This window comes from Monopterus albus, unplaced genomic scaffold (assembly GCF_001952655.1).
Source record: "Monopterus albus unplaced genomic scaffold, M_albus_1.0 scaffold60.1, whole genome shotgun sequence".
NCBI lineage: Eukaryota > Metazoa > Chordata > Actinopteri > Synbranchiformes > Synbranchidae > Monopterus > Monopterus albus.
The window spans coordinates 936,923-949,151 of NW_018127940.1; the positions used below are offsets into that span (position 1 = coordinate 936,923).

A 12,229-nucleotide genomic window follows, 5' to 3' on the forward strand; every position below is an offset into this window, starting at 1 on the left:
TGGAGCTCAGGCAACGAGCAGACAGCAACAAAGTACAGGGATTTCATTTAGATGTGAGAAAAGTGAATGTTTTTGACAATCTGTTGCATGCATCGATGGTTATAAGATACTCATCTTCATTACTGTATGTTCAGTAGCCTCACTGTAAACTCTAACCTTGACTATAGCACTTAGGGTGTGTATCATTTGCATGTGCAAACAGCATTTGATTATTTGATCATGTAGTTAGCCACTGTAGGTAAATTTATGTAAAATATCATGTCAGCTCAAGCTGCTGCTGAAAAGACACAATCCAATGTAAAGCGAGGACAGTGTGTTGTATAAACAGGAGATTGAAATGCACAAATACAAAATGACCAAATACAGTGCATAATGATATTGTTAAGTATTGAGTAAGATTGTGATTAGTTTTAAAAATTCTTACAAGACATATATATATATAAAATAAAAAATTAATTCAACTGACTTTCAGTGATTTTGAATTAAGTTTAATTTAAAATATGCATGTATGCTTCCTGCACTTGTATGCTCAACATTAAAACAGAACTGGTATCACAGCTGTCACCGACTGGTTAACTTTTCATAGATGGGTCAGTATAGCTGCAGGCCTAACTGACATGTTATTGCATCTTCTTTAGTCCTTTTTCTTTTTTGTCTACATTTTGGAAGCTTTCATGCTCAGGTGAGCTCCCAGAAATGATGAGTGAGTTAATGGGCTTTGTGATTTTTGTGACCACATGAAAGGTGCACATTAGTGGTTATGTCTGCATACAGATTAGTAGAACACAGTATGTGGTTTTTGTCTAATGCGCTGCCATTCTTTATGTCTTTTGAGAAAATGATCTTGTAAAGTGGACAGGTGTCCCTTCAACAACAGAGATTTCACTGCCACAATGAAAAATCAGAATGCAGTGATTAGTCTGTTTGTATTCAAGGCAAATAGCTACTTGCCCATAAAATGGTGTTTGCTGAGGTTGCGTATGTATATATCCATTACAAAAACAATGTAGAGGCACAGGCGCTCATGCATGCACATACACAAACATTCAAAGAGGAGAGTGCTTTTTTTGTTATACACTCCTTTGGCAGTTTATTAGGTACACCTGGCTAAAAGTAATGCAGTCTAATCCATCAGTCCTGCAGTAACTCCTCCCCCATCAAGGTGATGTGATGTTCAGTTTTTGTTCAAACTGTTTTAGAGAGCTGTTGGTTCACTTGTGTGGCCATTTGGAGGTTGTAGTTTGTGCTGCTGTTGAACTGTACTGCATTGTATAGAGAAGGATTTTTTGTTCATTGCAGTAGCCCACCCTCACTGATGTAAGTGGGGTGGACAACATAATAGAAATAACTATTTAAATGTTTAAATTCATATAACTGGAACATTCATAATGTCCCACACAAATAATGACTTGCCTCAAAAGGCTTTTATTTCCCCCTGCAATGTAACCGCCAAATACTAATGTTATGATCAGCAGATTTATTAAAAAGGCTGTTGTGCAGGCCTGAGCATGTGATGCTGGTCACAACATGCTGAACTCTAATGGTTCGTATGCAGCTTCTGTTCTGCATGTTACAGTATCTTAGCCACTTATCAGGCTTGTCACTTATTGAACTGATCATGCTATTTTTATTTTGAGTAAAAATTGTGAAAACAGTTATATTGGACACACTGAACTCAAGGTGAATAATACTACTGAGAACAGTTTCAGTGGGATCAATACGCTATAAATATAAAATAACACTACATTGGCAGAAAGACAGCTGATGTACCTCAAAAAACAAAAAAAGACACACACACGCACAGAGACATTGACTTATATTAATTTCCTGGTGACTAACCCCAATCTTAATTGTAACCACTGCTTGCCTAACCCAGCCCTCACCCCTCACCCCAACCTTTGCCCAGTGGCAGGCGAGCTCAATTTACCGACCTTTTATTTGGAGGGTAGAGAAGCTGGAATAACAACAGAAGACCTATAAGTGGTGTAGCAGAACTGAGGGACACCATACCCGCTCCAATCTTCACTTGATTTATTAGACAATTTGTAAAATCTTAGTTAATGCACCTTTAAAGTTTTATTAAAACCCCGGTGTATATATTTGCATGTTTCCATTATTTCATCATTTTTATTTATGACACATTTGTTTTATACTGTGAGCCAGAAGATGTTACGTCCAGCTGCCATCTTCATTTGGTTTAAGGAACAGTAGTTGTAACCTATAGTTTTAGAGTTTTGTTTTTTTTTATCTACCAAAGATATATTACTTTTTCATTGCATTTAGATTTAAAACAATTTATGTGAAAAGCTCAAATGATTTCAAAACACTGGCAAGTGTTGTCAGAGGCTAAGTGTGTGGTATTTAAAATTTTGGATTTTTATTTTTGAGAAATACACATAATAGCTGACTGGTATCACCAGTGCAAAAATCTGAAATGCAAAACATTTATTGAAGGTTGGCATTGGCTAACCAAATGTTAGCAAAGCACTTTGTCTGTCTGAATAAAACATGTGATGCTTAAGCACACAGGCTCTATAAATCATGGGGGGGAAAAACATTTCTAAAATTGCCATTTCTAGCATTATGGCTTGGGAATACGTTTTGTGTCCTGCCAGGAGGGGGCCAAACATGTAAATGTAATGTCTTGGGGTCAGAGTCAGCATGACCATCTGTTGCTTGCCACATTCCCCAGCCTCTGTTGTTATCTGACTTTTCACTGTGAAGCGTGTAAAGCTGAAATCCTATGAAAATATTATTTCAAAGGCCAGTACCCCACATTGCAGGAAGGGTCTACAGGCATACATCTCCCATGAAAGAAAATTTAGGAAAAGGTGGTCTGCCCACTGTGGACTAATTTCTTAGAAATAATTACTGGGTTTTAAATTACAGAAGTAATTTCTGCCTTGTGGTTTAGTTTGTATTTTTGTGTTAAAGCATCTACTGTAAAAAGCAAGACCCTGACGTACTTGCATGTAAATTGCTAATCAAATACAGTGTTAAATTGTGTTTCCACGCATGAAAGAATGAGTAGAGGCCAAAGTGATGGCCAGGCATATAATTTCCTGCAGATGAGCCGAATTCACTTTGAGCTGTAATCGACAACAATGTGTCTTTTCTGAAACTATGTCCTGGTGATTCTGAATAATACACAGACCACACTGTGGACAGTTTTTGTCAGAACAAAATTACTCTTGAAAACGTCTGACAGTATGATTTAGTGAGGATTTAAAGGATAGTACCAATCCTAACTTCAAGATAACAAATTATGTTATTGCAGCCTTTTTCATACAGGTTTGACATACAAAACCCACCCAATCTGTCTTTGCCCAGAAAGCAGTGACCAAGCAACAGCATGTCTTTCCACAACACTTTGAGTAGAGGACAATGTTCCAAATACAGAGAGTGAAGCCAAATATGTTGGACAAATAAACTCATTCCATATTAATTGTATAATGTATGTACATAATTGACTCTTCATCTGTGTTTGTTGGGAAAATACTTTTAAGATTTAGACTTATTTATAAACATATGTTTTGATGCGGTGCAAGTGATCGAGAGCCAGGCAAGGCTAAACACTTCCATTACAGTTTCTCTTCTCTCTGTGAATAAATGACTTTAAAGAAGAAAAAAAAATCTGTGATGTCCATTCTTGTATAAATTTGTCCACAGAGAATTTTGCAAACAACAATAACCTCAAGGACATTGTAAAGCTTCCTGTCAGCTTTGGGGACCTTGGAATTTATAAAATGTCACTCAGAGGTGCTTGGAACATTTAACCTTGAAGCAGCAATTGGTGGGTTACATTTATCATCTGTTTTACACCAACACACACTTAATATAGTGACAGTAAAGGCACTTAACTTTAGGTGATGCACTAACTTTATTCTGTGTCAGACTTGACCAGTAAGTAACAGATGGCACAGACCTTAAATGCCCAGTTCTGGCTATGACAGCTCATTACAGAAATATGATGTAAACTTTTTATAAATTAGAAAATTTGGAAAATACAGTCACATAGAAATCTTTTAAAAAAGTCTTTAACTGTAAAAAGGCAGCAATCATCAGCAATCCATTATAAGTAATTCAGTCTTCACTCAGGACAAAGCAAAGAATTGCAGAAACAATGCAACCACTTAAAAGTGAAAATGGTTATGTTTGTGTAATGTTCAACAAAGAAATATACCATCTGCTTCATATGAATCTTCAGTGGTTCTTTAAAGTGCTTTGTCTGTTTCTTTCATCACAGATCTGAAAAGCATGTCTTCATGTGTGTGTCCTTGTGGTGAAGAGGCTGGTGCATTCAAATCACCTGTCCAGACAGCTCTGTGTGTGGAGCCTGAACACCTGTTTTTGTGGACCAGGTGTCTTGAACTGTTGGTGTGCTGTTTCAACAACTTCAGGGGTCAGAGTACCTGTGCTTTAACCTTCGTAGTTTTCATTAACATATTTAGTTTGAAGCAAATTGCACACTAATAGAACAACATGGATGTGGCATATTGAAACCTGCATTTGACACTCAGCATAACACATACAGAGAGTAAATAGTGAATGTCAAAGTTGTTTCCTTCCATGTAACTGTATAGTACTGCAAGATGACATTTGCATCTTATGACTTAAACAGTGAGGAGTACTGTAGCTGTAGCACTAGAGCTTGACAGCTAGAAACTGTCACTTATATCAGGATATCTACAGCCTATTCTGTTCATAATACACATCTAATTTATTTGCTGTTGTCTCACGTTACAACTTGAGAAAGGAGAAGGCACAACGCTAAGACTTGCATCAAGATGATTATGCATAAAGACTGTTTGCATTGTTCTGATATTTGTATTGATAATTTAAGTGTGGACATACTGTAAAAAGTAGTAATAGAATTGACAAGTTTAAACATAAATATAAAGGTATGTGTCAAACAAGATATATGCAAGAACAGGCTTAATGATTAATTACATGGACAATTGTGGGTGTGGTGTACATTTTGTAATCGTTCTTTAGTATATTACTTGTGTGATGTAAGAATGTTAACACTGTTATAATCTTTTTTTAGTATAATATGTGTGTGTGCAGAAGTGAATCATTTACTGCTTGCAAACAAATGATGGTAAGATGATGTTATGGGGTAGGACTGGATAAGTCTGACTTCTTCCTACTCCATTCAAGCATGTACTAGGTATAAGCAAATTGATATTGGATTATGTGTAAAGTTATGTGTGTTGTCATATCAACTGTTTTACATGCTTGAAAGAATAAATCAAATCAAATCAAATCAAATATTTACCTTCCAGATTGGCTTTACAGTTCTTACTCTTAATAACACACAAAACCACCTCAAAGGCAAGCAAATCCTTGTGAATTAGGCCCTCTACTCAGAAAATGTGCTAAATTGATACTGCATCAAAAGGTGTTTAATTCATGCACCTGGCCATGTTACAGAGGCGAGTTTGTTTGAACTCCATTTGGCATTTATTCCCACTAATACGAAGGCTTACAGTGTGCGTACCTCCTGTTTGCTGAAGTCTCTGCCAGAGCATTTCAATAATCATGACAGAGTGGGAGGGTCACTCGGTGAAACTAATAAGGACCTCGATTTCGCATGCGATCCCACTGTGACTTTTATTTCCCAGTCCTGGAATCCAGAATCGGACTGATCGTAATCGCACATGGATTATGCTTTTTCCGCCGTTTTTTCTTTGTTTTTGCCTTAGAGGAAACTTTCCCAGCAACTGTAAGTACTCACAGACCAGATTAAATAAACAGTTCATTTGAATTGGAAATACCATTAAAACGCACACCTTTTAACTTTGATCGCTTGGCATCCCAGTGTTTTTATGCGCATTATCTTTCTAACTTCTCAGCCAAACGGGACACATGCCTTATAAACATACTGTTACTGATTTACTGACGCTCTCCTGCAGTAAACATCCACCGTATTGCATCACTTGTTAAGAGTAAACTACGAAATGTACCGGACACTGAAAGATTATGAACCGCTTCCCTAATCAATAAAAAAATTAAACCACCCAGCCAATCAGCGGTCGCGCAGAGAAACGCGTTTTCTTTGAATATTGCAAAGTATTACAGTGAAGTTGTTGCCCTTGACTGAGAGCGAATGATGGAAGGACAGGATAGAGTGACTTGTGTCCAAGGTTTAGCGTTGTGCCTTCTCCTTTCTCACGTTGTAACGTGAGACACGCTGTTTGTATCGATGCACTGTAGGTTTACAACAGATGTTGCAGCAAACTACTTGTGAGTTATCAGATTGATAAGAATCAGTTGTATAAAGATGCAGAATGACGGACTACAGGGCTCGCTCCAGAGCTGCGTGCGTTGCATGCATTTGCAGAAGTGACGGGAATATCGTTACCCCTTGGCAAAGGCGAGGAATGTGATACCTATGTAGTGCTACTTGTCTATGCTCCATGGTTGTAGTTGTAAGTGGCATGCTCACTTCATCTCCAAGCGCCATGATACTGTAGGCCTGCATGCAAAACTTGATGAACCAGTGGCAGAAGGCACGAGTGCGCGCAGCATAGATGGGAATTAATCACTGGGGCAAAATTAATTTGGGTAAGACAGTGGCACTTAAGGAGGGAGAAAAATACGATTTTTCACACTCTGTGAGCCTGTGCATATAAATTAAGTTAATGTGTTGTGGCTGTATTATGGTCTTTGGAGGTCAAGCTTAGTGCACAGCTCTGTCTTGAGCCATCCCTTCATCAGTGGTAATAGATAAATGTGCACCAGGAAGCTATGTTACCACAACCATACACCAGGCACTGGAAAAAAAATGTGGTTATTCCTTTTGACTTATGATTTGCCACTATGTTTTCTGTATGATTAACAAATTACCAATTAACAAGTGTAAAATAAAATGTAACAGAAATAAAACAAAAATTGTAAGGCGTTTATGAGGTTGTGTCATTCTATGTCCTTGAGAAAAAAAAAAGCCATTTCAAAATATGCTTTTCAAGTTTAGTAGTTAGCTGGCAGTACACTAATTTAGCAGGAATAGTAACCCTGAAAGGTCTTTAAGTGTCTAGACTGAGTTGGAATAATTGTACTGTACTTTAATGGGTGTACTTTGGAACAAACTCTTACCATCCGTCATGAGTTTTCCCTAAAAAAAAAATCATTGCCTTCATGCAGTGGCATGAGAACAATGCAGGAGATTTAAAGGGGTTCAGTGATTGAGCCTTACGTATAATGTCCTTGACCAAGACACTGTTGACAACTTCCAGATCAAAACACTAGTTAGTGTTTTATAGAGTAATACGGAGACAAAGATCAAGGCTTCAGCATTATGAGCTAGACCAGGTTAAACAATACATGAAAAGCCAGCAATCAATCCAGGTAGTAAACATTTCACACAATTACTCTGTGACACACGCTGTAAGATTAATTGGGAATAATTATGAATTTGCTAACTTGTATTTTTTTTACTGTAACATCATTTGCATTACTGTACATTATTTCGATCAAAGCAATACCCCCAATTGCGCTTTCTTTATCTTCTTGTACACAGTATTCTGAACAGACATCGGCACAGCACCACACATCATTTGTGGTGACGACATACACACCTAATGTGGAGAACCAGAGGCAGCTTGTCTTGTTATTCAACAACTGAAACTTAAAAAGAAACAAAGCTTAGAGTAAAATGATTTAGCTGCAGCACAGACATCTCCATTCATCACTGTATGGCAGGAAGGTCATGAAAACTAATGAATGAAATGAGAGTGGGGTTGTAAAATAGGACAATCAGGCATGATTAACACTTAAAATTGAATTTCACAATAATATAACTTTAAAATGTTATAAGGTAGATTTGAATAAAATTAAAATGACCAGATTTGAAGAGATTTGGTAGAGTATTGTGAAGTGTGATTTATTTATTTAGCTGTTGCACAGACATCAGTTTGCCTCAGGGCTAGGTTAGCTAAAAGGTGCTGTTTCATTCTGCAGAATAGCAAGCTTATAATAAAACCTAGCAGACCCACAATGTTTGCTTGTGTCAGCTAAGTTCTGTCTCTTAATTCTGCTTTTGTTGGCACATGCATGCAGAAAAACCTTTAACCAAAGTTAGCATAAGGCATGTGTTGAATCATTATTTCAATTTTGCAAAATATTAAGATTGACATTCTAGCATAAAAAAACATTATGTTTGTCTTCAGGTTTTCAGGTGGACTCTTTTCTAGTGTCAGAGCCATGATTTGCTTGCTAAGATGGATTACTTTCCTTTGGACTGTGAATTCAATCCCTTGCAGTTTTGGAATGGCAGTGAGTGAACAAACAGGTATGTGTGTTTGTTGTGCTCAACCCTTTGTCCGCCGACTTACATCTGTAAGCAATGGATTACCATTTCAAAAAACTGATAATGGTTTAGCATAAAAATACCACTTTTGGTCTTTTTAAAAAATGTTTTGATGTCAAAATAAAGCAGATGTATGGCAGATAGATAGATGTACACAAACGACCTCTTGGTGGCTTCCCTCTAGATGGCTCATGTCCCCTTCTGAGTGTAGAGGAACACAGGTTTTCTGATGTTTTGGATCGTCCCCTGGAAATCACAGGTATGTACTGAGTAAGGAGAGCTAATTTGCAAAAGAGTCAACATTAGTTTGTTTAAATCTAATAACGCATTCCAACTCTGTTCACAGGATATGATCTTAGAGAAACGTTTCTTCCCCAAAAGGGAACAGTCACAGAAGACCTGCCATCATTTCGTTTAGGAAGCAGTCGACTTATTAAGCCGACAAAGTGAGTAGTGCACTTTTATGTTAGCATGCACGTTTTTATTTTCATCATTGGGTTCTGAATATAGAGTTCTGGTTACTTCTTACAAGCAATATATTATATTGCAGGACAGTATGAAAAATAGCTCAAATATTACTGCAGTGATAGGTCTCTGTTGTGCAGAGTGTGATCAGGGTTTAAGTGCTTTTTTTTCCATGAGATCCAGTAATATTCTCAGAAAAAAAGGTCAGTGACAATTAGTCATAACTGGACTTCATCAATGGGGTGCACTGTTACACAGGACATCATTTGAGCAGAAATAATAATATATTGTGTTTATTCTAGAAATCTCTAAGTTTGACATATTATAAAGGAATGTAAAAAAGTATGAACCTGTATAATAACAGAGGATATAATAACTATGGTCCTATTTACTGAAGACACTTTATTCACCTGGTCAACTGATGGAACTGCACAATGCTGTCGTCATCTGCGATGATACTGATGGTTTGAACTTGATATGTTTATTTAGTTCTGTCAGGTTCATTAGGATGACCAGTGGACCATATGAAACTAGTAGTTGCCAAACTTGGCTTTACAGTGATGTTTTGAATTTTAAAGAATGTATTTTGAGATCTTCATTGTTTTGTGTCTTTAAATTGCAACTGTGAAAGAGAACACTGTCATTCTCCCACGGGGGGAGGATATTTTTAGTTTTTTTTTTTTTTTACATGACACTAAACATTTACTGCCCCTCTCTTGCTGTTAGGTGACAGAATCTTTGAGCCAGGTGATTTGTGATCTTCTTCCCTGTTCAGTCAGCCAGCTGAAAATACATCGACTTCAGCCATTCCCTCAGTCTGGGCCCATAGACACTGGTTCTCAATGACACTGCTGACAGTGTCATCGGTTATAGTGGTGGGACTGCGATCCCTCTCATATCCAATTATCTAAGTACTTTGACAGGCGATACTGCATGTCAGCTGAGGAGGGAAAGCGAGGGCAATTGCACAAGCAGGAGGCCTCTCCGCCCCTGCCACAGCCACTAAAACATAGCTCACTTAACTTGCAGGATATACAGCAATAGATGCTTGGCTTTCTAGATCTGGCTAATGTCTTAAGGGCTCTTTGGCAGAATAGACATTATAGTGTGTACAGTAGATCAGAGCTGACACACTCAAGGAACATTTGTGTGAGGTGATAAATTAGCCTACAAAATGCAACATGTATTCACAATGAACTGCTATTCAGTATTACAGTAAAGCTCAGTTGTTATTTATCTTTAGAAAAATATGTTTTCCCTTCTATACATCTTGTATGTCTCATATTTATATCTGAAAGATGTAACATTTATCATTAGCATTACATCACACATCTTATATAGATATACAGTCCACACTGTTAGGGGTTCACTGGAGTTTGCAAAAGTAGATTTTTTTTGGGTTAACATTAAGCAAAACAAGATCAATGACTGTTTTACACTATTCTGTTTTTCATTTTGTTGTATCTTTATTATGATAAAATAGCAAGGAGTCACTCTGGACTGCATTTACTGACATTAAAATAGTTTTTTAACAAAGCAAAATAGACCCAACAAAAAAGAATTTCAATCTTTCATTCATCTTTTTATACCTTTATGCATATCTAGACTTACAGTATATATGCTTTTTGTTGGCTGTACCCTAAAAACCCTCAGGCTTGTTGGTTATTTTTAGTCTTAAAGCTGAAGACAAATCAAATAAAATTGTCACTTGGCAGCTGTGAATGCTCTTTATGAACTGTTAGTGGAATTAACAGTTCCTTTAAATGTGATCACAGTGAGATAATGTGGTCTGTGTGACTATCAAACTAGTGACAAGTAAACTGTTAAATGGTAGTTTGTAGTTTCACTGTTTTATGGCTCTTCTGTCAGCTAATTAATCATATGGATGTAGTGCAGTCGATACAGTACAGCTGACCTACTCTTTTTGTTTAAGTCACAAGCACCTAAATTGTTTAGAGAAAATGCTGTTTAGAAGTGCCTCCCTGTATTTTTTCATTTTCTCTTTCGAAATATATTTTATAACCATATAATGTATGTTAATGTCAGTTGCCTTTTATCCTGTGGCCTCACATGTAATCTCAGCGCAAAGTGTTTTAACTAACCTGTGCTGTCGAATGCATATTGAATGATTTTATTTTTTTTTTAAGTCATAGCAACATTTTTGATTCAACTGTTTTTTTTTTCAAATGAACACGTACATTTAGTTAAAAATTCTGATGTTAATCAGATGTAACAAATTACTTGAAATGCTACGACATTGCATGTAATGTTATCTCTTTGTGCAGAGAAGCACTTATTTACACCAGAATGATGCTAACATAGCAGTCATAGCAATATCCTTCTTCCAGATCACAGGCATGCATTTGATTTGGCTCGATCAGTGGCAGTCTTCTGTTATGCTGGCAAGCCCAGCACGTTCTCATTTAAACAGGCAAGAGGACTCATGCTGAGAGGAAGTTATAGTTCTCACTAGCATGAATGATGCATTTAGCGTATAAACTGACACGGTTGATCCCATTTGATCTGTTGGAGGATTGAGTGTCAGTGATAGGGATGAGAGCCAACTAGGCTAACATCTGAAGTTTGATTGTTTCAGCTGGAGCAATCTGATTCCTCCAACTTGTGTTAAAAGTATCCTACTGGACAGGATTTCAAACAAACCAAGACACTAAAGCCGCTACCAGGAGATTCTCTATCAGACCGGTAGTGTTGCTGTGACATTCTGTCAAACCATTGCCTTTGATTATACAAGGGGTAGTTTCAGCCAAGCAAATATACATGGACAAAGACATGTTCCAAGACTGGTGACAGTTTCCAGAAACCACACTCCTGTGGCAGCCCTGGTGTTGCGCTGAATTTTTTTCTTCTGATTATAATTATGTATATTGTATTTTGCAATGTACGGCTCATATGCACAACTGCTGTCTGAAAGACATGTTACTCAGAGATGTTGCCTATTGTTTTTTCTCACTGCTGTGGCTGCTTCAGTAATTTGGCTTAGAACCAGCTCCTGCTGCTTCACATTGTAAAATACAATTCTATAGTAGACAGAAATCTCATGACTTGCATTGGAACTTAACACTGCTTTTGAATGAAATCCAGGAGGCAGTTACATTTCTTCCAAAACATATTTGCCAGTGCAAATTAGTTCTGTGTAAATGAAACTTGTCAGCAACTGGGTTGTAGCACAGGGTAAATAGATGCAGATCCTTTTGATCCACCCACTGTCATTTAATTAAACAGAGAGTAGCACAAAGACACAAAGAGTAGAAAACAGAAAAAAGTCCTACTGTGTACATTACAGAAAATCTTGTTATGGTAAACCTAATTTTTAATGCTCCATAAGCAGTGTAGTTCATAAGCTCTTGGAGTTCTCTTCTACATTTTTTCTTTATATTATTCCCTGCCTCTTATAATAATGGGCAATACATCTGGTACACCCCTCCTTGAACC

General features: G+C 37.2%; 1 protein-coding gene across 3 annotated transcripts in view; it reads left to right on the forward strand.

Annotated features, from left to right (window-relative positions):
- The window catches only part of LOC109961871 (collagen alpha-1(XIX) chain), a 109,103-nt gene that overhangs the window by 4,478 nt on the left and 92,396 nt on the right, over positions 1-12,229 (forward strand). For 2 of the 3 annotated variants that reach the window (XM_020603043.1, XM_020603045.1), the window contains exons 2-4: positions 8,172-8,293; positions 8,496-8,570; positions 8,658-8,757. In XM_020603043.1, the coding sequence (XP_020458699.1) occupies positions 8,206-8,293; positions 8,496-8,570; positions 8,658-8,757 (263 nt within the window). In that variant the 5' untranslated portion in view covers positions 8,172-8,205. Of the gene's footprint in view, positions 1-5,646; positions 5,726-8,171; positions 8,294-8,495; positions 8,571-8,657; positions 8,758-12,229 lie in introns of those variants that run through there. The other variant, XM_020603042.1, reaches the window with a different exon arrangement.